The sequence below is a fragment of the Nicotiana tomentosiformis genome, chromosome 2 (assembly GCF_000390325.3).
Source record: "Nicotiana tomentosiformis chromosome 2, ASM39032v3, whole genome shotgun sequence".
Classification (NCBI taxonomy): Eukaryota; Viridiplantae; Streptophyta; class Magnoliopsida; order Solanales; family Solanaceae; genus Nicotiana; species Nicotiana tomentosiformis.
The window spans coordinates 17,490,915-17,515,195 of record NC_090813.1 but is presented as its reverse complement, the minus strand read 5'-3'; the positions used below and the strand labels follow the sequence as shown (position 1 = coordinate 17,515,195).

The following is a 24,281-nucleotide window of genomic DNA, read 5'->3' as shown; positions in this document are numbered from 1 at the left end:
TTTATTATTATTATTATTATTATTATTATTATTATTATTATTATTATTATTATTATTATTATTATTATTATTATTATTATTATTATCGTCATCTTTATAATTCTTTTAATCTTTGGGTTTGTTCAAAGCTGAAGCACCCATGAAAAATAATTAGGAAAAAATAAAAATTATACAACAAAATAGGTAGAGCTAAAGAGAGTAATTTGAAAAACATTGAGAATCTGAAAATAATTCATTAGTGCAGGCAAATTAACCGTTAAAAGATATCTTCCAGTTTGCTTATTTTGAGTTTTTGTTGATTAAAGATAGATTCTTGTGAGATTTTTTTAAAACATAATTCCAAGCCACGAAAAAATATAGTATTATTTTAATGCGAGCTATGAAGTCTATTAACGATGAAAAGCATATATGAATTATTTTTCTAATGACAAGGGTAAGTTTGTACCAAAAACAAAACGGAAGGACATAATTGCTTTATTTTTAATAATTCAAGGGTCTTTTTTAACCTTTTTTCGCTTTAAAAAAAGTGGCAAAGGGCCAAATAATATACTCATATACTTTCGAAAATTGTTTATGAATACCTCTATTTATACTATTGGGCTATATATACCCTTCCCGTCATACTTTGGAACAAATATACCCTTATTTTGGATGGAGCGCCACGTGTCAGCACCAGATGAAAACGACCCATTTCATTTTTTTACCCGATCAGTTTTAAAAAATCCACCACCCGACCCATTTTAAAATTCAGTTTTTTTAAAGAATATATTTTGTAAAAATTAGAATTTATTTTGTAAAAACTGTAAAAAAAAAAAAAAAAAGAATTTACAAAATATATATTTTAAAGTCTTTTCAGTTTTTTTAAAGTATATTTTTTTGTAAAAACTGAAAAAAAAATATTTTTTAAAATGCTTTAAAAAATAAAAAATATATATTCTGTAAAAACTGGAAAAAAAAAAGAATTTGCAAAATATATATTTTTCACTTTTTTAAAGTAATTTTTTTATAAAAATTGAAAAAAAAAAACTAAAAAAAGGACTCTCCTAAAGCAGTGGACTACAAATGCAATAGTTTTTAAAAAATAAAAATAATTTGCAAAATCTTTTTTTTTTAATTTTTACAAAACAAATACTTTAAAAAACTGAAAAATATATATTTTGCAAATTCTTTTTTTTTTTTCCAATTTTTACATATTATATATTTTTCAGTTTTTAAAGCATTTTTATCAAAAAAAAAAATTCAGTTTCTACAAAAAAAAAATCTTTAAAAAAACTGAAAAGACTTAAATATATATTTTTTGGAAATTCTTTTTTTTTTTATTTTTTTTTTTACAGTTTTTACAAAAAAATTCCAATTTTTACAAAATATATGCTTTAAAAAAAAAATTGAATTTTAAAACGGGTCGGGTGGTGGGTTTTTTAAAACGGATAGGGTAAAAAAAAGAAATGGGTTGTTTTCATCTGGTGCTGACACGTGGCACTCCATCCAAAATAAGAGTATATTTGTTCCAAAGTATGACGGGAAGGGTATATATAGCCCAATAGTATAACGAGGGGTATTCTTAGACCATTTTCGAAAGTACAGGGGTATATTTGGCCATTTGCCGTTATTTATTTGGCTATTTAACGACCTATGATTGAAAAAATTGTCTCTAAAATCTTATTAATCATAGAGCCTTAAATAGCCAAATAAATATAGTAGTAGACTCTTCTAGCATACTCCTCCTAAAACTAAATAACTAATTATTCTAGAAAACAGTAGCAGTAACAGATGCAAAATCTAACACTCCTCCTTGCTTCTATTGCTGCAGTCTAAAGAAGGTCATCCTCAATTCCTTCTTCTGCTATTAGTGCTTGTGCATGAGCATCTTTGAACTTGCACACTTTTGTAACATGACCCTTTTTGCTTGCAATTTCCACATAATGCATGAGGTTTCCACCAACAAATTTTTTCTAAGTGTGTTTTCTTTTTGCAATATTTGCAATAAGGATAATCAACTTTTTCTTTTTGGTGTTTCGCATAAAAAATACCCTCAGTAACTTTATCTTGTCTGAAGGCCTTTCTTTGCTCTTGTGCTTGAAGAGCACTTATTAATTCTGCAACAGAGATGGTAGAGAGATTTTTAGACTCTTCGAGAGAGGAAATTTTGGATTCAAATCTTTCGGGAATTGTCACAAGAATTTTTTCTATTATCCTGTCATTTTTGAAATCTTCGCCAAGTAACCTGATTTTATTTACAATTAAAGAAATTCGGTCAGAATACTTAGCGATGGTCTCATCATCTTGCATTCTAAAAGATTCAAAATCTCTTTTCAAATTTAAAATCTAATTTTGTCTGCCTCGTTCACTTCCTTGATACTCTTGTTTGAGTGTTTCCAAAGTCTCTTATGCTGTCTCACATGGATTGATTTTAGGGAAGGTTGAATCTGCAACTGAATTTTGAATTATAGTTTTGGCTTTTTTTTTTTGGTTTTCTCATCTGAATGAGCTTTGATTTGGGCAAGGGTAGGATTTGCAGGAAGTGGTTGTATAACTTTTTCTTCCATTACAACTTCCCATAGATCATAAGTTTCAAGATAAAATTTCATCTTCACTGACCAAATCGGATAGTTTTCACCAGTGAAAGTTTGTGGGGTATTCAAAGAAAGACCGATGCTTGCCATTGTTAAAAATTTGGTTAAAAATCGGTATGGGTAAAAATGTATATGGTTTAAAAGTGGTTGAAATTGGTTATTTTTCAGCGAATTCAGAGATCCGTCAAGATCAATGGAGGCTCTGATACCATTGTTATGGATTTTAGAAAAAAAATGCAAGCAGCAAGAAGGTTGAAAATAGGATTGAAAAAACTATCTCTAAATTTTTATTAATCATATGGCTTTAAATAGCCAAATAAATAAAGTAATTGACTCTTCTAGCATACTCTTTCTAAAACTAAATAACTAATTATTCTAGAAAACAGTATCAGTAACAGATGCAAAATCCAACTGTTATAATACTTCGTATCAAAGAAAATTTTGCGTTAAAACTTGGGGCATGATGTCCTGGGCTCGATTTGGTACGAAGGATATGAGATAACTAATCCCGAGATTAAATTTGAGATGGGTTTATCCAACGTTTGGTTGAGATAAGGTAAAGGTAAAGAGAGTAATTTGAAAAACATTGAGAATCAAATAAGTCATTAATGCAGGCAAATTAACTATTAAAAGATATCTTCCGGTGTGCTTATTTTGAGTTTTTGTTGATTAAAAAGATAGATTCTTGTGAGATTTTTTTAAAACATAATTCCAAGCTAGGAAAAAATATAGTATTATTTTAATGCGAGCTATGAAGTCTATTAACGAGGAAGAACAAATATGAATCATTTTTCTAACGACAACGATAAATTTGTACTCAAAACAAAAGGGAAGGGCATAATTGCTTTATTTTAACAATTCAAGGGTCTTTTTTGGACCTTTTTTCGCTTTAAAAAAAGGGAACAGTGACTTAGAAAACGTTAGTTGGTCACATCAACTGAATCCACGCGAACATAAAGAGAAATGGACAACACCCTACAATTTCTGCTTCCCACCACCTGATTTTCTGACACTTCTCTCATATGTTTGGATCAATAAATATTTCCACTTATTGGCATCTTTTCAATTACTTCCTTACCCTTTCTAATTAATTTGTAATTGGATTTAATTATTCAAGAATTAAATTTTACACAAGTTAATAGTACAATTTTTGTTCGACCGCATAACTAACGTAACATTTGATTGACAGTATTAAATAACATGTATAAATATATATATATATGATATGAGGAAGAAGATTGAAGTTATGTGCAATATCAATGAAAAGATTTTTACTGTAATTTAATTTGTAATATCATGTTAGTTACTATAAGTAGCCAATTAACGCTTCTAATTTTTTTCTTATAAACTACATGGCTTAATATATACTTTGCCCCTGAGCTTGCATAAAACATAATCGTTAGAAATTGACACACTGGGCAATAAGAGTGTTCGTCGGTCGGTACGGTACGGTACGATACGGTATTTAGATATTTCGATTCGATATTTTTGGTATTCGATTTCGTAAAATGTTATACCAATACCGTACCTGATTAAATTCGGTATGGTTCGGTTTCTCCTTTCGGTTTCGATTTATTCGGTTCGGTAACTTCGATTTATTCGGTTTGAGTATTAACTAGAGAATAAAGTCATAAACGGTAATGTTCTTAATTAAAGTACTCAAAAGTACAAAACTAAAAATATTTATTGATAAAAGTTTTGTCCAAAAATAACAAATACCAACCTAGAGAGAGAAAACTTAGAGAATATTTTGTTAATTGCTTAAAGTTAATTGATGAAATTAGAAAATAAAATTTTTTAGATTTCTTATATTTATGTTATAATTAATAAAATGTGTATTGTGTAATATAATATATATTTCGATACTATATCGGTATTTTAATATTTTATTCTAAAATAGTACTAAATACCATACTTAATACTAATTTTTTTAAATACTTAAACCAAATATCATATCGAATACCAAAATTTTTTATTACGATATGATAATTCGATATTTACCGAGTATAGACTCTGCTCCCCAATCGCCATTATCATGTCATACATGTGGAGGATTGAAATATCCTAGTTTTAGCGGCCCAAAGCTTATGAATCTTATCTCTAATAAGTAACACCTAGAGAAACATTTAACTTTGCGAGACTTGGGAATATCTTGATAATTGTGATTATATTTATTGTAACTAATTAAGAACATCATTTTCTTTTCTTAATTCTACTTTAAATTAATATTAATATGGAGAGTGCTTGGAAGCTGGAGAAAAGTTCAAACAAACTTAAGGAATCTTCCATCGAAAGTGCAACATAAGCTTATTGTACAATTTCTTAACAAATTTTGAGACACTACTTTTAAACTGATAATTACTGAAAAATATGGTCTTAAAGTAAAAGTTCCTTTGAACTATTTATGTTATATGATTCTTGAATATTTTTACGCAAAACGATCAAGTAAAAATGGAGTGAGGTTAGAAAAGAGAAAAAAGAGAAGAGTTTTGCTATAACGCTTCCACGAATTTTGGAGTATTATGCCAATTACATAACACAAATTGTAACATTATATTTCTTAAAAGAGTCAGAAAAAATAATTAGAAAAGAGCGAAACTGATGTTCTTCTAAAATACAACCAAAATGTAACGTTTTCCTTATAAAAATATACCACATTTCTGAACTTAAAACTAAAAGGAATAGTCCAACCCCCATATCTTCTTCCTTTTTCTTATTATGACAAGGTACCTAATATAACCAAAGTGTATCAGTGTTTAGGCATTAAAATTTTGCGAATTCCTTTTTGTGACAGGAAATACCACACAAATATGGTTAACACATTCTTTTTTAGTTGTCTGTGAATAAAGTTTCCATTCTATTGATCAAAATATTTTTCCCTCAGTTTACTATTTCTATGTATCATTGGCAGAGTTAAATTTATTGTTGTCTCCAAACTCCAAAGTGAAATTAATATTAAATTTCACCTGCTCTCCTCGTCTTCCTCCATCTGACCAAACCTTTGTTACTGCTTATGAAATTTTTACAAAGTCTGAATATATGGCTGAAATAGAAGTTGCAATTGTCAGCTCCTTAATATTTTCTCTTTCTGTCTTTCACATTCTCTCATGTTTCAGTTCTTGACTCGTAGCCAAAATAAATAAAATGGTGAAAAAGTTGGCGTTGTTGAGCCCCAAACAGAAGGCCCCAGAACTGAGCCTCGAAACCCTACTCATTAGTCATAACTGCTTTTTTAGGGTTCACTTTCCAATACTTACAGCTACAGACAGAGAGTCTGCAGAAGCTTACAACCTAAAATTTTTTTAATACTTATATTTTTGTCTGTCGTGTTCTTTTCTTTTCTCTCAACTGTCTTGTCTGACTGTCTTTCTCTCAAGTGCCTAAGCTTACCTAAAAGCTTTTTTCATTTCTTTTACTTTTCTCCAGTGCTCACTGGCTCAAGATTTTCTTTTTTGCTTTATGTATCCATTTGAAATTCCAATCAATTTCAGTTTTTTGTCGGTAACCACAATAACAATAACTATATACTCTGTATAATTTACAAGTTGGGTTTGGAAAGATAATGAATACGTAATCTTTAATTCTATTTTATATAGGTTGAGAGGATGTTTCGGATAGATACTTAACTCACGGCGAATACGTACAATCATAATAGTATAGAGGAGAAAAAGTCATAAAAATTTTGTTGGTAAATTTAATTTTTTTAAAAAAAATCGCTCCTTACATGGGTTCTTCCGGAGGATTCAATCTCAAATTTTAATTAAGATCGATCACTATACTTTTTGACTTACTAAAGGGAATTTAATTCTAATAATGAGTTTGTTAATCCAGCATAATTGTCTCAAATATTAATTTTTCTTATGGTTCAACCATTCATCAGAACATACTAGCTGGATTATTTGGAGTTGTATTGTAGAAAGTTTATAATGGGTTATTGTTATGTATTTTAGAAAAATATGCAAGCAGCAAAAAGTTTGAGGAAAATTGTAAACAAAAAGGTCATGTTACAAAAGTGTACAAGTTCAAAGATGCTAATGCACAAGCACTAATAGCAGAAGAAGGAGAGGATGACCTTCTTTAGACTGCAGCAACAGAAGCAAGGAGGAGTGTTAGATTTTGCATCTGTTACTGCTACTGTTTTCTAGAATAATTAGTTGTTTAGTTTTAGGAGGAATATGCTAGAAGAGTCTATTACTTTATTTATTTGGCTATTTAAGGCCCTATGATTGAAAAAACTGTCTCTAAAATTTTATTAATCATAGGGCCTTAAATAGCCAAATAAATAAAGTAGTAGACTCTTCTAGCATACTCCTCCTAAAACCAAACAACTAATTATTCTAGAAAACAGTAGCAGTAACAGATGCAAAATCCAACACTCTTCCTAACTTCTACTGCTGCAGTCTAAAGGAGGTCATCCTCAATTCTTTATTCTGCTATTAGTGCTTGTGCATGAGCATCTTTGAACTTGCACACTTTTGTAACATGACCCTTTTTGTTTGCAATTTCTACATAATGCATCAGGTCTCCACCAATAAATTTTTCTAAGTGTGTTTTCTTTTGGCAATATTTTCAATAAGGATAATCGACTTTTTCTTTTTGGTGTTTCGCATAAAAAAATACCCTCGGTAACTTTGTCTTTTCTGAAGGCCTTTCTTTGCTCTTGTGCTTGAAGAGCACTTATTAATTCTGCAACAGAGATGGTAGAGAGATCTTTAGATTCTTCTAGAGAAGAAATTTTGGATTCAAATCTTTCGGAAATTATCACAAGAATTTTTTTAACTATCCTGTCATCTTTGAAATCCTCGCCAAGTAATCTGATTTTATTGACAATTAAAGAAATTCGGTCAGAATACTTAGCGACGGTCTCATCATCTTGCATAAGAGATTAAAAATCTCTTTTCAAATTTAAAATCTGATTTTGTCTGCCTCGTTCACTTCCTTGATACTCCTGTTTGAGTGTTTCCCAAGCCTCTTTTGTTGTCTCACATGCAATGATTTTAGAGAAGATTGAATCTGCAACTGAATTTTGAATTATAGTTTTGGCTTTGTATTTTTTGGTTATCTCATCTGAATGAGCTTTGATTTGGGCAAGGGTAGGATTTGCAGGAAGTGGTTGTATAAGTTTTTTTTCTATTACAACTTTCCATAGATCATAAGTTTCAAGATAAGATTCCATCTTCACTGACCAAATCTGATAGTTTTCACTAGTGAAAGTTTGTGGGGTATTCAAAGAGAGACCGCTGCTTTCCATTGTTAAAAATTTGGTTAAAAATCGGTATGGATAAAAATGCGTATGGTTTAAAAGTGGTTGAAATTGATTATTTTTCAGCGAATTCAGAGATCCGTCAAGATCAATGGAGGCTCTGATACCACTGTTATGGATTTTAGAAAAAATATGCAAGCAGCAAGAAGGTTGAAAATAGGATTGAAAAAACCGTCTCTAAAATTTTATTAATCATATGGGTTTAAATAGCCAAATAAATAAAGTAGTAGACTCTTCTAGCATACTCTTCCTAAAACTAAATAACTAATTATTATAGAAAACAGTAGCAGTAACAGATGCAAAATCCAACTGTTATAATACTATGTATCAAAGAAAATTTCGCGTTAAAACTTGAGGCATGATGTCCTGGGCTCGTTTGGTACGAAGGATATGAGATAATTAATCCCGAGATTAAATTTGAGATGGGTTTATCCAACGTTTGGTTGAGATAAAATCATGGTATAACTAATCCAGAAATTAGTTATCCCGGGATCATAGTATTTTTTTTGTACTCTACATAAATTAAATTTTACTAATAAAGTTTAATTAATTACCAAAAAGAAAAAATGATAGTCGAGACTACTGATTAGTAGCGGAATTCTTTTACCATTTTATGGTATAAAAAAATAGCAGCCGGGTGCACAAGCATTTTATGTTTACGCTTGATTCAAGGAAGAGTCACACCCCAAGGTGTTAGTAGACAACTTACCTTGTGTAAACATAATGACAACTTACATGACTCGAACTTGTGACTAGTATGTATGATTAGTGATAAATTAAAGACATGATACCACTTTTGCATTAAGAAGGAATTGAGTAGACAACCTACTTTATGTAAATATTAATGACGACTTTTTAGACTCGAACTCGTGATATGTATGTATGATTAGTGATAAATTAAAGGCATGATATATACCATTTTTGTAGTGGAGTTGAGTAGATAATCTATCTTATGTAAACATTAATGACAGTTTTTATGACTCGAAGAACTCGTAACCAACATGTATGATTAGTGATAAATTAAAAGCATGATATATACCACTTTGAAGTGGGTAGGAGTTGAGTAGACAACTTTTATTTAAACACAAATGGCTTCTCCGCAACACCCGTTTCCTTTATATTATGATTAGTAGTAAATTAAAGGCCTGATACCACTTTTGCAGGGTTTCCCAGTGCAAAGGATTTATAAAAGGGTCCACAGAGAAGTCACTGCAAAAAGCTTCTCCAAACGATCTCTTCAAAGTTCACTTTCACACCCTCACATTAATATGCTTCTTATCTTCGTACCAGTAATAAAACCATAGTAAATCAAAACCATAACAAAAAGAGCCAAAACAAAAAGAAAAAAGAATCCCATCTCTCTCTCTATGGACTTCAATCTGAAGCAATGGAGAAACCAGCAACATGAGTCAGAAGAACAAGAAACACCAACTTCTTCTGCAAAAATACCAAGACTTCACCTTGACTTCGACTCTGTTTCTGCTTCTGATTCTGATTCTGCTCTTCCATTGTTTGTATCTGAACCAACAACTAAATTGTCAGATTCAACAACCACTACTCCTACCAAATTTCCCAGTAAGAATAAACTTTATGTTTTTTTCTTGCTTCCAAGTAATGTTTTGAGCTTTTATTGTTAGGTATTACATGTGATTTTTTTAATTTTTTTTTTTGCTTTTGTTGGAATAGAGATGGGAAGTAGTTACTTCAGCTTGGGCCAGTGGCAGGAGCTTGAACTGCAGGCTTTGATATATAGACATTTTATAGCGGGTGCACCTGTTCCTCCTGAACTCCTACATCTTGTTAAGAAAAGCATTATCACTTCTCCTTCTTCATATTACTTCTCTCATCCCTTTCAACAGTATCCTCATTACCAACAGACCTGTAAGTTGCTTTCTTTTTTTAGTTTACTTGGGAAAATAATAATCCTTTCTGCCCTTCATTTTGGTGTGTGTGTGTGTGTGTGTTGACTTCTTTGCTATTTTCTTGGTTTTTAAACATTTGGAAAATGAATATACTTCCTAAATTTCTGTTCTTGATCTGTATCTCTCTAAGTCCTTTGCCAATGTTTTGAAAACCTTATTACTTTGACTTATATAAACACAATATAAAAGCCTTTAGTAACATAAAGTTCTTTTCCAGAAGTATTTTCTTTACCTACTTTTTGGACCAATTTTTTCCCTTAAAGAAACAAATCCAAATTCAAATGCCTCAGTGTTAATTAATGCCTTCATGTGGTTGATATGAAACTATTCTTAATATACAGGTATAAGCTTAGGTTAATGAGCTCAACCGATCTGTACTTCTACTGCATTCCAAAAATATTTCTGGCATATTTTTGTTATAAATGATGTTTTCATTCAGAGTTTAACTTCTTTAATTTGATAAGGCAAAAGTACTTTAGACTATTTCACCTATAATATAATAGCCCTAATCAAGGCTAAAGTTATCTTGTAAAGTAAGATGCACCAGGTGTCCTAATCAACTATATTTAACTGTCCATAAAAAAGTAGGGTTAATAACCTGGGAAATAAGACTAGTTTACCTGCTACTATTGATTAAATCATTTCATTTATATTTTCTGCTTGAGCTCAAAGAATATATAGAAGTGAATTATCAACAAATTAATGTAAATTTCATTGAAGTGATGCAATCAGGTTACTGGGGAAGAGCAGCAATGGATCCAGAACCAGGGAGGTGTCGTAGAACAGACGGGAAGAAATGGAGATGTTCAAGGGATGTTGTGGCTGGCCAGAAATACTGCGAGCGCCACGTTCATCGTGGCCGCAGCCGTTCAAGAAAGCCTGTGGAAATTCCCACACCTGCCATTAATGGTGGTAAACTCAACACTAGTACTACTGTTTCTCACCAAAACTTGGCAAAAATGGCTGGCCATTCTGCTGCTGCTGCTGCTGCTACTCATTTTTCTATATCTGGACCTTCACCTTCCATTCAAACTCTTCATCTCAATCAAAGGTATATTTCTTGAATTGTTTAAGGTTTCGTTTAATCTTCTTTTTGGTGTCTTTTTTGTTCATTATTTCTGCAGTTTGTTATGGCTTTTTTATTACTCATTCTGGTTCTTTTTATCTGTACCTTAACATCTTGGCACATCAATTAAGAAAATCATTTGATTGCATTAATTAATTAATTAATTAATTAAATAACTCTCTGTCTCAAATTATTTATAAAATTTCTCTTTTACACGTTCTTAATAAAATATTATTTATGAGGGATTTTGACTATTTTACCCTTATTTATGTCGTAACATATAATCTCTCTTCGTTAAATATTTATTTTATTTATGTGCCATTTCTAGCTTTTACTACTAAGGGTAAATTGAGAAAAAAATAATTAATTTTGTCTTGAGTTTTTAAAACTACAAATAATTTGAGATAAATTTAAAGGGAGTATATTCCTTCTTGAAATAGAATGGTGGAATTTGAAAAAAAATTAATCTCTGAAGTTTTCTAAAGTTACAAATATCTTGAACCAAATTATTTTGGCTGAAGTTGAATTATTATTATTACTATTATTATTATTATTATATTTTTGGGGAGGAAAAGGCAGTCTTGGTCCTTGGACATGGGAATGATTTGCCATTTCTTGGAAGACTGTAATGTATCTGATCTCAGTTTATTAATCTAGTTTTTATCTTGTGAAATATACACTGATTTATGTGCAAGTTTCTGAAATTATTGTTCTTCCTATTCATTGTTTTTTAGTAATAACTCATTTTCTCAGTACAAAGTGTTACTTTGTGCAGATTCTCTTTACTGGTTTTTACAAAAGAGAGATGACAAGAAGTTCAATTATGCATTAAAGCATTGAACTTTACCTTTTTTTTCTTAAAAGGACCAACAAATATCCTTCATTATTATCTTCTTCCCCATCCTCTCTTTTTTTCCCTACCACCTCCAAAGAGACATCTTTGTATATAAGTGTTAAGTGATGCTTGTCTCCCAACGGGGAGAAAATCTAATATTAAACCTTGATCAAATAATTCCATTTTCTCTAATTTCCTTTATCCTATTTTTTTCTTCCTTTTTGCCTTATTGATTGGCAAGGTCCACTTATTGAGTTATTCTTGGATTTTTAGAATCTATTTAAGATTGTTTTGGCCCACTTTCATTTTTTTCTTTCTAGGTACCCCACATGGTGCTGCTACTTTTTTGTTTGTGGGTAATAAGATTTCACCCTATCCAGCTGTTATGATTATTGGAGGGAATGAAACTGTATAGTCGCTCTCAAAATAATATACAAAATATATATATATATATATATATATATATATATATATATATATATATATATATATATATATACATTTTTGTATGTTATATACAGAATATATACAAATTTTATACACTTTTGCTGCTACCGAATATAAATAGTTTCTCACACGGGTTAAAAAGTGATTTTGCCATGTTTATTTGTACATTAAAAAGGTTCCCCTCCCTATGTACTAGATGTTTTTTTACAGCTTTTTACTTCAATTTGTCCCCTGCTTGATTTGGGCTGGGCTGTCATGATGTTGATTTGTAGGCCATCTGAGTCCAAAAAGGGTCCACTAGAAGCCCAAAAAGATGTTGTATCTTCTGATGGCAAATCCAGTGGGCAAATCCTCCGCCAATTTTTTGATGATTGGCCTAGCCAACTTCAAGAAGTTGACAATGTTGGAAGCAACTCAAGCTCAGTAGCTTCTGCTACCAGCCTCTCCATTTCAATGCCCGGAAACCCCTCGTCCGACTTCTCGTTGAAGCTCTCAACCGGCGGAGATGGCTATAACACTGACGCTCAAGTTGGTAATGTTCAACGGTCTGCATGGCGAACTTCAATGGGTGGTGGGCCACTTGCCGAGGCCTTAAGGTCATCGACGACTAACTCGTCCCCAACCAGCGTTTTGCATCAGTTGCCACGAGGTAGCACGTCATTGACATAACTGGTAATGTTGCTGTCATTTGACCAGGAGCTAAATGCATCGGACTGCCCTTTTTTTGTTTTTTGGTTTTCCTTGGTTGTGCTGTTGTTTACTGTTCTTTTGCACTTGAGCATTCACTATCAGCTGTACAAATTATTGGTTTGAGTTTGTATGATATGATGAATGCTTTGGCTATTTTGTAAACCAAAGTTATATGCATTTTGGTTAATTTTACCATCAATTTGATGTATTTGGAACTTTACTAGTGAACGTACAGTTCCCATAACAATTAGGTTCAACCGAACCTGCCTCATGGCCCAAATTATTGGACAAGCCTACAGCCTCTTTTACCTTCAAATTTTCTTATTTTTGTATTCATTTTTTCCACTATTTTTTAAGGAACGAATTTAGGCAGTCGTTGTTTATATCATGTTAACTAATTTTATTCGAAGGGTCATAAATTAAAATTATATTTCTATTTTAGATAATTTAACATAGTATGACTCAAATCGCAGCTTAAGAAAAAAAATGAATACTTTCAATATGTCACAATAATACTTCAATATATTTCTCTGTTTTAATTAGAATGAATATACTATAAGAAAAAAGGGCTTACATTATTAAATATTTTATTTATATTTAAATATCTGGGTTTGATGATAGTCTATAAACGTGAGCTCAATTATAAATGTGATAATTGGTTATTGTGTCGTACACTCTATGTGCTTGGTGGGTCTAGTATGGCGATGAGTATAGGCTCAACCCGAAGAGGGCAATAATAGGAGGGTTCATTAGGGTTTCATTAATTACAGTTAGACCCCTCGATCTCTAGTTCTGAGTTATTTTAGAACTGATAGTTATCCCATTGACGCCACCATATTGGAGAAAAGGTAATAAAGAGGAAGACCTAGTCCTTCGTCAATCCACGATATGGCTCAAATAGGTAAGCAACCGTTCTTGCTAATCTAGATTTACTTTTTATCTTAATATCATGTTTGATCTTGGGTTATAATATGTCAATATTCTAATATATACTTTCAAAACTTTTCTTTAATTACTTGATCTGATACTGCTAATCAGTCGATCGTCTAGATCATAATCTACAGAATGCAATATAGTTAACTACGCCAACTAACTGGAGACGGTTCATGCGTACATGCTTGTTTAGCATTTGGTATGACGAAAATTATCTTCCAATAAATTTTTTTTCCTTAATGGAATCATTTTCAAGAGTTAAATTACATTAAATTCTTTGAAAAAATTTCTTAAAAGAAAGAAGATTTTCAGCCAAAAGTGGGAAAATTACATAAAATCATTTGAAATATATTCTCCATATCATATGATTCAGCCAGTATTTAGACATATCGCTGACCTTCTATGCATAAATATAATATCAAGACTATTCTTATACGCACCTTCACCTTCTACAATAATTTTGTCACATATTTTATTTTTTAGTATTTTTTATTGTTCTAAACAATAGCGCATGCATAGGGGAATTGGACCAACACCTTTGTTATATGAAGTTTGGGAGAAAGAGGGCATATCCTCTATTCTCTCGGGGAAAAGCATAAGTACCACCAATCTATGACCGTTCCAACAAACACATTTTTTTTTTATGAGATCTTATTATCCCCTGAATGTTTTTGAAGTGAAATTATTGTCACCTTAAATGTTGACATGGCAAATTGGGTGTATTTCACTCTCTTTAAGAGAGAGAAGCCCAAAAATTTACTCACTAGTGTTTTTCCTTTCTTTTTTCTTTTCTTAATCTTTTGTCTTTTACTTTTCTTCTCCCCCAAATTACAAAGTCACCATTGAAAAGCATTTTTAATTCTGTTTATATGTACAAGTGTCATCTTTTTATTGGATATTACACTTAATTAATTATGACATAAACTTAAACTAACATTTTTTCCCTCTTATTTTCGAAAATATACAGTCCTTTTCTTAATAATTCAACAACGACGACAAAAAAAATTATCATATGGAAATATCATCTTCTAAACCGAAATCGAAATCGGAGAATTAAAATTTTGATATTCAGTGATGTCATGGTGTTGCTATTAGTCATGAAAGAATAGAATAATAAATCAAAATAAGAAACATAATTGAGAGAAAAAAAAGAGAGTAATAAAATATACACATGGCAGACGAGTGTGTTTCACCTCCCAAGAAAAATCTGGTTATGACATTTCAAGGAGATATTTATTCCACTTTAGAATAGTTCAAGAAAGTAATAAGACCCACGTAAAGAATATGTGTGTAGTTGGAACTTCGGTCATGGGTGGGAAACACTTATGCCTTTTCCCTATCTTATTCTATTAGGCTCTTAAAGGAGACTAGGTGCATTTTTCCCAGACACATCAGCTAAAGAAATCCAAGTAATATGGCATAATCAAGCAGACTACAGCATCCAATATGCTAAGTAATTTTTACTGAGCAAAATTTTTTCGTGATGTAGATAAGAACCACTTGTTGTTCTTGACAATTTACATTATAAATTAGATATCTGTTTCAACAAGGGACAGGAGCAAAGGATACATCACAACCAGACAGTAAACGCCAGTATTGTTAGAACAGCTCAAATTCAAGATGTTCTCCTGTTGAACTATACTCCAGAAACTTTTTGCTCTTTTCCTGAAAAGCTACTTTTGAAACTCCAGGTACTTGAGGTGGAATGGCGCAGCGTATCAGTGCCCAATTCAGGCCATCAAAGAAAGGGTGTCTCTTAATCTCAGCAGCTCCCGTCTCTGTTCCCAATCGATTCTCAGGCTCCTTTACTAACAACCCTCTGATAAGATCCCTTGCCTGAAAACTGACAATCGGGCTGTCAGGAAATCTGAGGTTCTGCATAACTACATTCGCCAAAGTTTCTTCATTTCCAGCACCTTTGAAAGGTGTCTTCCCGTATAGAAGCTCGTAAAGAAAAACACCGAGAGTCCACCAGTCAACAGCACTCCCGTGGCCTTCTCCTTTAATGATCTCAGGAGCCAAGTATTCATGTGTACCAACAAATGAGTTGGACCGAGCTTCTGTTGGCTCCACCACGAGCTGAGGCAATGATCTGTTAAGAGATGCAGCTTCAGCTTTTAGCTTTCTTACTCTTGCAGAGCCAGGAAAAATTCTGGGGCTAAAGCAAGAAACTTGACATGATGGACCCGCACAAAAAGGATCAATGCAGTTGGATCCTGCGCATGGACCAGAAATCCGTGGAGCTTCTATTCCTAATGAGGATGATTGAAGAAGAGTGGGATTGACAGAACATCTGAGTGAGAGGTCAAAATCAGTAAGCATGATGTGACCATCTTCTCGGACTAGAATGTTTTCTGGTTTCAAATCACGGTAAACAACTCCTAGCATATGCAAATACTCCAGAGCAAGGAGGACCTCAGCAACATAAAACCTGCAATTACAATGAGTTAGAACGATCTTAATGACTAGCGCATAAACGGATGTGGAAGCGAAATGATTAATAAGATGATGAATAATTCATCTAAGTTTGAATATTGTGGATATTATTCATGATACAGAATAAAGTTACTAGCTTCTGTTAAAGCATGGCTGGAATTGATTTGTACATTCTCAACCTGGTTAAGATAATGTACAATTCATTTTTGCTTAAATATTATAGATAAATATTCATGATGCGGAATATAATTACTAGCTGCCACAAAAACTCGGCTGAAACTGAGTTGTACATTCAGCCAAGTTAGGAAAAGCACAACCACTAAGTCATGATAATGAATTGCGGGGAGGGGGAGGGGGAGGGGGAGGAGCCATCTGTCTTTTATGATGTTGACATATCGACTGGTCAATAGATAGATCCACATGGCAATTCAACAAGTAGCATCCAATAAACGGAGAAGATATTTGATATCTCATGCATAAGAGAACCTAAACTCAGTACTACGTGTCTAATGTAACTAGTGAGAAAAATCCTGGGCCATAGAAGAATTAAAATTATCCGTTAAGCTAGTAGTCTTGTGATATGGGAAGGGTCTTTTATGCTGAAGACAGAGCTCGTTAAACTTTCCTACAGTTAAAAAGACAGCTACCAAAGCAAGCCAGAATTTTTAATCTTTCCAACAGTATATAAAGACATAGCTACCAAAGCAAGCCAATATTTTTAAACAGCAGCCCAAAGTTCTTCATTTCCATGTAAAATTCCCATGTCTTCGCTGAAACTATTGATCAATTTTCTGCAGAATCCAGATTTTGACACTGCATCAACACAAATTAAACAAAACCTAGAGAACCACGAACAGAAGTCCAATCAAATAAGTTCCATTCAGCCTTTAAAAGCACAGTTCTGACACAAGTGTTTTCTTTTAAATTTTTGTTTTTCTTTGGGAAGGAAGGAGGGGAGGGTTGATTGGTGAGGGAAAGAGGATATACCTAATCAGAAAATGCATGTGTATTAAAAGAATTTATCTTATCTCATTCATAGCTACAACATATAGATAGGTCCTATGGTCATGCCTTACCTAGCCTTAATTTGTTCGAGTCAATAAAGTTACTAGCAAGTCTAAGCCCACCGAGACTTAGAGGTGTCTGAATTATGGGAAGCCAAAATCTTATGGGTCTATAGATGGGCGATAATCAAGAGAGGGTAGGCATATCATATTAGAAATGAGTGCATAAACACTAACCCATACATCAACCCATTTGAACTAATGAAATTTTGCAGGTCAAAAGAAAGAGAAGTCTTTAAATGTTATGTTTATGGTGAACCAAGTTATTTCCAAAGAAAACTTCATTTTTCACAGGTATTTTCCAGCAAAGCTTCATCCACAAATATGATTAACGTTAAGTAAGATCTACTGCATTGGAGCACATCATACCTTGCTGCTGGCTCAGAAAAGTATCGGCTTGGCTGCTTCTGCCGAAGGACATGCAAATCACCACCTGAGCAGAACTCCATAACTAAACATGATAAATTGTCTGAAGTAAACTGCGCATAGAGTGTTGGTAGGAAAGGATGATCCAGGATTCGTAGAATCTCTCTTTCAGTTTGGGCCCTCGGCATTTTTTTCCTTCTGGCCAGATATTCATTATCCATAACTTTTATTGCAAACAAGCAATTAGTTTCAAGCAGCTCAGCAAGATAGACAGTGCCAATGTCTCCGCAACCAAGCTTCTTCAATAAATTGAAGTGACTTAACCCTAAGAATCCATAATGTTTCCTCACCTGATTGATAGCCTCCCACCTGCCATCCTTAGACATGTGCGGTCTGTTCCCAGAAAAGGATCCGCTTAGGTTGCTCTCTTCACTGATAGTTGTGCTAGTACTATAATCACCAATACTACTCTTTGAGCTTTGAGAGAATTCTCCTTGCTCCCTAGATTTTGATGTCTTGTTGAATTTCAAGACAGGAATACCGACATTGTCGTAGCCATTAGCAGCACAGCTAATGCTATTTTCACTGGCTTCGACGGTCATACATCCAGAGATTTGCTTTGCGGGTTCTTTATTAGATTCCTTCCCCACACCCTCGAGAGTGCACTGGCATCTCTGGCAGATAAGTTGACTAGGTGATTCTGTGGAACCATTTATTTCATAGCATAGATTAAAAGTGCCAGATGCTAGTGCTGCCTCCTCTTTCAATTTCTTCTTGCCAAGATATTTGTTTTTGACTGGAGGCTTTACGGAATGATTGGTGCTTTTTGTTGATTTGGTCTCCTTGTTGCCTCTTGTCACACTTGACGAAGGCACCGTCTGCAACCTGCCTTTCCGTCTCAGCTTTAGAGCTGCTTTGTTTGCTACTCTAAACGATGTCACCACATTTCTCTTCAGATTATCTGGCGATCTTTTTGGTACAGACATCAATATAACATTACTAGACTCACATGAAGATGAGGAAGGAACTGCAGTTTGGTTTTTTCCCTTAGTTGATGCAGTTCCTAGTGATTTCATCTCATGGTTGTTTGATGCTTGATTCAAATTTTCATGGAGACCGGGAGTTGTAATCTGTAAAGCTTGTACAGCTACCAACCTAGGAGAAGAAATGGCACCTTGGTTTGAGGACTTCATGGGCTCTTTAAGGTACTGAGGCATCACGTCGAAAGAGCCTGAAATGCTATCCGCGGGTCCTGTCTTCTCATTTTGCACTAAAATTGATTCTGCCCACTTAATTACTGGTTTATCACCAATTCGAGGTGAAGAGAGAGCACTTTGACTGGTTGACCTCATCTTGGCTTCTGGAGGCTGTGGAGAATCTTTCTGGTGGGACGTGGACTCTGTACTTTTAATACTCAGTTTACTAACATATCGTGGAGAAGAAAGGGCACTTTGACCTGGTGACTTTAGCCTGGCCTCTTGAATATGATGAGGCACAGAGCTAGACGTGCTCTCTGCTGGTACGACTCTCCCATTCTGGTGCATGCCGATGGATGATTTAATGGCAAATCGTGGAGAAGAAAGGGGACTATGGTTTGCTGACTTCACGTATCGTTCTTGGGGTTTATGGAGCACCTTGTGGAGAGATCCTGAAATGCTTTCACTTGTATCTGCAAACCGCGAAGAGCATGTTATCCGTCCAGCTTCTAGAACACTAGGAGAACCTGGCGGCTTTGATAATCGCTTCATTGCAGCCATTTCTGCCGCCTGAGAAATGCATAAACCCCGAAGTGCCTGCTTTAGAGAAAGTGGATCAGAAAACCCTGTTACCGGAGAATGAGATCCACCACCCCTCATTGGCCTTTTTGAGGCATCTCTTCTAACTTTATCTGTCAAATCCAGACTCTTCGATGTTCTTACATTGATTGCTTCGAAGAGCTGATTGATATCATCTTCTAAGAATTTACTGGCTCCTTTTCTAACCAGAGGTGGCTTCTGCTTTCTGTCCGGTTCAACTGCTTGATGAAACTTTTTGGAATGCTCATCCTTTGACTCAACAATTTCACAATTGCCACGAAATGAACCCATCATTTGCTGGTAATTAGACAAATGAGCAAGCACTCAGCACTTCAAAGGTAAATCATAAAAGCTTGATCTGAACCATCTTTCAAAAGCCAAACACCATGCTGACCGTGGCATCATTCATCACATCGCACAAAATTTCTAAGCTCCATGAACTCCGGTTTGATTCAGTCATTTCGATATCCATCCTTGACCCTGTAAATACAATTGAAGATCTATATTAATAATCAAAGCACCACCAGCAATCTTCCTTACTAATCAAACTCATACATATATTAAACCAGAATAAATACTATTACCTCTTAGACCACAACACAAGAATAAAGAAATGAATGAACAAGCTTTTCATAAAACAGAGAATGCAAATGAAAAGCTCAAAATTTAATAATTTGGATAAGCATTTTCAAGAACATTTGCAAATAATCTCAATTTTATAAAAGGGCAGCCCGGTGCATAAAGCATCTCGCGTTCACGCAGGGTCCGGGGAAGGGCCACACGGAAAGGATCAGTGGCTCATTACACGGCTCGAACCCGTAACCTATAGGTCACACAGAGACAACTTGACCGTTGCTCCAAGGCTCCCCTTCAGATAATCCCAATTCTATGATCCCAAAAAAGCATTTTCTATAGTTTGAGGTCCAACATTCCATGTATAACAAAAGTAACTCTTGCCATCAAATCTGTTTAATCAAAGTTACTGATATTGTAGAGTACCTGCATCCCATAAAATTGCACAACCCCTAATGAGATATGAAATCATCTAGTCTAAGACCAACCATCAACTTTTCATCATACAATGAGCCAAATCCAATAATAGAGAAACACTCAGTTCAAGCATAGATCCATTTCAATTAAAATAACCCCATTACTCAAAAATAATAAAGATTACAACTTTCAAGAAAAAAAAATGATATTCCTAAGTGGGATTTATTTTTCAAATTCCTTCACTATTTTTCCCAACTTCCTAAAAAGGTTGCAATTTTTAGTACAAATCCTAAAGCAATTAAAGTAACTCATTAATTTTTTTTTTTTTTAAAAAACGAGAGATTGAGTAGCTTAAAAGTCAATGCAAGGAAGTTAAACTCAGAACAAACATTTTACGGACAAACCCTTTAAGATTTAACACATAATGAGCATCAATAATGAGCAAAAGTTCAAAGCAAAACACAATAGCAAATCAAGAAAATAAAAAGACGGCATTTTACCTTGAGAAAATGATGAAAACCAGAGATCTAAAGCTCTATACTTTCACAAACAATACTCTGAAGAAATGCTAAGAAGAAAGAGAGAGGAGAAAGAAATAGCAATACAGTGAAGAGAGATGAAAAGAGTGCTGTTTCTGTTTTTCTCTCTGTATATTTTTCTAACATCTATGGTCCTTTCTTGGAGTGTATAGAGGACATGTGGGCTTCCACTCCCTGCTAGTAAAACGGGTCCCACATATATATTTTTTAATTTTGGGTTCGAATTTCTATTTTTTAACTTTCAATTTTCTTAATTTCACATATTTCTTTAGTTTCAATTTATGTGGTGATTTTGATTGAGCATAGAATTAAAAAAGAAAAAGTAAGATTTCTGATTTAAATAAATTGTATATTAATAATTATAAATTATCTCATCAAAAGTGAAATAAAAATTTTAACATTAAATTATTTTTAAAATATAAAAAACTAATCATATTCTTTAGAATAGATTAAAAAGATAATATCTCATCACATAATTTGGAATGGTAGGAGTGACATTTTATGTGACACAATTACTAAGATTGAAGTTTAAATTTTTGAGTTGAAGAAAATTCAGTAGATTATTTGGGACGAATTCTTACTTAATTTTCTCAATAATAATAACGAAGGTATGCCAAGAGAAGCTCGAATCAACCGACTGTAGAACAGTTAGCTCGATAAAAGTATATAAAGCTACAAAATGTTTGGAAAAGTTTGAGAGTCGCGTAAATTGTGAGAGAAATGGAAATTTTTTGCAAAGATTTGATGTCTTATTGAAAGTTAATAAATTTGAACTAAATTTTGTTTGTAAATATAATTTTAATGGAAAATAAATTGAAACTTTCTCGTTCAGCATTGGGCTGGGGACAATGCACGTCTTTGCAACGTGCTAAACCTGTAATATCTTGCTTAAAATATTATATACTACAAATCTTACTTGCTTTGGATTCTCCAATCGCTTTCTTTATCTTCCTTAATTATGTATTTATGCTAAGTTCAATGTACTTTTATGCTAAAAATCTGTTAACTAGTGATTCTTTTTATTTTTTCCCAATAGATCTTTTCTCAACCATTAAGAGTTTTCATAGTAAGACTTTTCAATGTTTTGATATTTTTATCTAGGTAATTAATGTTTTGATTGCCTAATAATGTTTTATGTACTAAAACGTATTAGAATTTTTTAGTTAATTGTATCATTTACTATTAAGAGCTTTTATTGTAAGACTTTTCAATGTTTTGATAGTTTTTTCCTAAAAAGAGCTAGAAAAATTACTCCTTCCGTCTCAGATTATCTGTCGTAATTTCTAAAAATAGTTGTCTCGAATTATTTGTCATTTTAAAAGTTCAAGATAATTTTTATTTTATTTTACTTTTAATAGTAATTGTTCTTGAAAATGGAGATAGAACATAAATAGAGTAAATATTTAATGAAGAAAAATTATTATCTTAAGACATAAATAAGGGTAAAATAATTCAAAACTCCTCCTAATGAAATATTTTGTTAAGGGGCGTGTAAAAGGGAAACACGATAAATAATTTGAGACGGACGATGTAGTTAATTGTATTTTCAATAGCCTTAATATTCTTATTCGCATTTCGATAATAGATATGTACTCCCTCCGTTTCAATTTAGATAAGGTAGTTTGACTTGACACAAAGTTTTTTAAAAAAAAGACTTTTGAAATATGTGGTCCTAAAAGCTTGAGGGGTAAAAGCTTTGTGATGTCATAATATTTGTGGGGCTATAAAAGATTTTCATTAAAGGTAAAGTGATAAAATAAAAAGTTAAAAGTTAAATTGTTTCTAAATATACAAATGTATCATTATTTTTTTAACGGACTAATAAAAAAACTTTTTATTTAAATTAAAACGGAGAGAGTAATACTTAATCCGAAAAGTTTTGAAGTGGATCCAAGTAAATAAAAATGATTATTGCTCAGTTTTCATAAATAAAGACTACGCTTCTAAGATACTAGTCCTAATTATTGCGTGAGGATTTATGGTTTTCTTACTTTCTAGGCTGACAATTTCTTCTTTTCACATGTTATTATGTTAATCTTTCATTCAAACGATTAATCCACTTTTCATGGGAATTGTGAAACTTTCACTTAAGTAAATGCAGAATTGATAATACTTTACCTAGAGCCTAACAATTATTGGTCTAAGAAAAAGCAATTATTTGGTTCAAAAAACTACAAATAGATGGAGACCAACCTTGACTTCTTTGATTCTTTTTTTTCTTTCCCGAAATTTTAGAATACAAAAAAAGAATGAATAGGAAAAGTCAGTTCAATAATAGAGAATAGGTGGAGCTAGTAAACAGAGCCATTATGAAGATGTACGAGATCTTAGAATTTTTACTTCTGCTATAATTGATAATGTTAAAAAGTAATTTTCATTCTATTTGAGTAAAATATATACGCAAAAAAGTAAATGGTAGTGCAATATCTTGTTCAAATATTTGTCGGGGGAAGTTGCTATTTTGGGAGAATTTTTTACTCCCCGTTGGAAAACTAATTCAAATATGTTGGCAAAATCATTGATAGTTGTCAATCAAATTAGATTATTCGATAAAAAGTTTCAAGACAAATTCAAGAAGAAAAAAAAAAATAAGTTTAAAGAGTTGCAAAAAAATATGGCACTAGATGAATAAAACTCTTCTCTAAAAGTTGGAGAGGGGTTTTAAAAAGTTGGAAGTTGATTATGTGTTTCAACAAAATTAGGCATTGGTGGCAAAGTGCATCAACGTGAGTTGGATCGCAGACAGGTGTTTCAACAAAATTAGGTTTTGGTGACAAAGTGCATCAACGGGAGTTGGAGACAAGTGCTTCAATAAAATTAGGTATTGGTATCAAAGTGCATCAACGGGAGTTGGAGACAGGTGCTTCAACAAAATTGGGTGTTGGTGACAAAGTGCATCAACGGAAGTTGAAGACATGTGCTTCAACAAAAATTAATTGTTGGTGGCAAAGTACATCAACGGTAGTTGAAGATAGGTGCTTCAACAAAATTGATTGTTGGTGACAAAGTGCATCAACGAGGGTTGGAGACATGTGCTTCAACAAAAGCTGAAGTTGGAGAGAAGTGTCCCAATACTACAAGAAAAACACTGGATGTTAAAGAGAAGTACCTCAATAATTGAAGATTGGAGAGAAGTGCTCAAAGACAAAAGAAAACATATACAACTTTGAATTACGGGAGAATGTTAGAAAACTAATTCAAAATTGTAGTATGAAACATTAATTGTTTAAGATTTGGTTTATTTAATTCACGTCTCAATAGGATTTGTAGTCAGAATTAATATAAGAATAGACATTCCTATTTCTAGTTAAAATAGATTTTGTACTATTATAAATAGGAATATTACTAACTTATTTTAATA

At 32.8% G+C, this 24,281-nt stretch overlaps 3 protein-coding genes across 4 annotated transcripts; 1 reads left to right on the top strand and 2 right to left on the bottom strand.

The window, feature by feature from the left end:
- Positions 1-7,458: 7,458 nt before the first annotated feature.
- On the bottom strand, positions 7,459-7,824 carry LOC138904417 (uncharacterized). The gene has a single exon (XM_070192915.1). The coding sequence runs from the start codon at positions 7,822-7,824 to the stop codon at positions 7,459-7,461; it is 366 nt and encodes a 121-aa protein (XP_070049016.1).
- A 1,183-nt stretch (positions 7,825-9,007) lies between these two features.
- LOC104084507 (growth-regulating factor 3-like) lies at positions 9,008-13,004 on the top strand. 2 transcript variants are annotated; one of them, XM_070195030.1, is made up of 4 exons: positions 9,008-9,411; positions 9,523-9,717; positions 10,491-10,809; positions 12,379-13,004. In XM_070195030.1, the coding sequence occupies exons 1-4, from the start codon at positions 9,204-9,206 to the stop codon at positions 12,773-12,775; spliced, it is 1,119 nt and encodes a 372-aa protein (XP_070051131.1). In that variant the 5' UTR covers positions 9,008-9,203; the 3' UTR covers positions 12,776-13,004. The 2 variants fall into 2 exon arrangements, with proteins under 2 accessions (XP_070051131.1, XP_070051130.1); XM_070195029.1 differs by having other exon boundaries at positions 9,011-9,411; positions 10,479-10,809.
- Positions 13,005-15,186: 2,182 nt separating this feature from the next.
- Positions 15,187-21,041, bottom strand: LOC104107354 (serine/threonine-protein kinase D6PKL1-like). The gene is made up of 3 exons (XM_009616132.4): positions 20,882-21,041; positions 17,599-19,871; positions 15,187-16,160 (listed from the first exon to the last, which is right to left on the bottom strand). The coding sequence occupies exons 2-3, from the start codon at positions 19,683-19,685 to the stop codon at positions 15,329-15,331; spliced, it is 2,919 nt and encodes a 972-aa protein (XP_009614427.1). The 5' UTR covers positions 19,686-19,871; positions 20,882-21,041; the 3' UTR covers positions 15,187-15,328.
- Positions 21,042-24,281: the final 3,240 nt, after the last annotated feature.

Excerpts from the sequence above, each read along its gene's own strand:
- LOC138904417 (XM_070192915.1), bottom strand. The coding sequence starts at position 7,824 with ATGGAAAGCAGCGGTCTCTCTTTGAATACCCCACAAACTTTCACTAGT.
- LOC104084507 (XM_070195029.1), top strand. The coding sequence starts at position 9,204 with ATGGACTTCAATCTGAAGCAATGGAGAAACCAGCAACATGAGTCAGAA. Across the intron at positions 9,412-9,522 it reads TACTCCTACCAAATTTCCCA|AGATGGGAAGTAGTTACTTC; the intron begins GTAAGAATAAAC and ends TTGTTGGAATAG. Across the intron at positions 10,810-12,378 it reads ACTCTTCATCTCAATCAAAG|GCCATCTGAGTCCAAAAAGG; the intron begins GTATATTTCTTG and ends GTTGATTTGTAG.
- LOC104107354 (XM_009616132.4), bottom strand. The coding sequence starts at position 19,685 with ATGATGGGTTCATTTCGTGGCAATTGTGAAATTGTTGAGTCAAAGGAT. Across the intron at positions 16,161-17,598 it reads TTTTCTGAGCCAGCAGCAAG|GTTTTATGTTGCTGAGGTCC; the intron begins GTATGATGTGCT and ends TTGTAATTGCAG.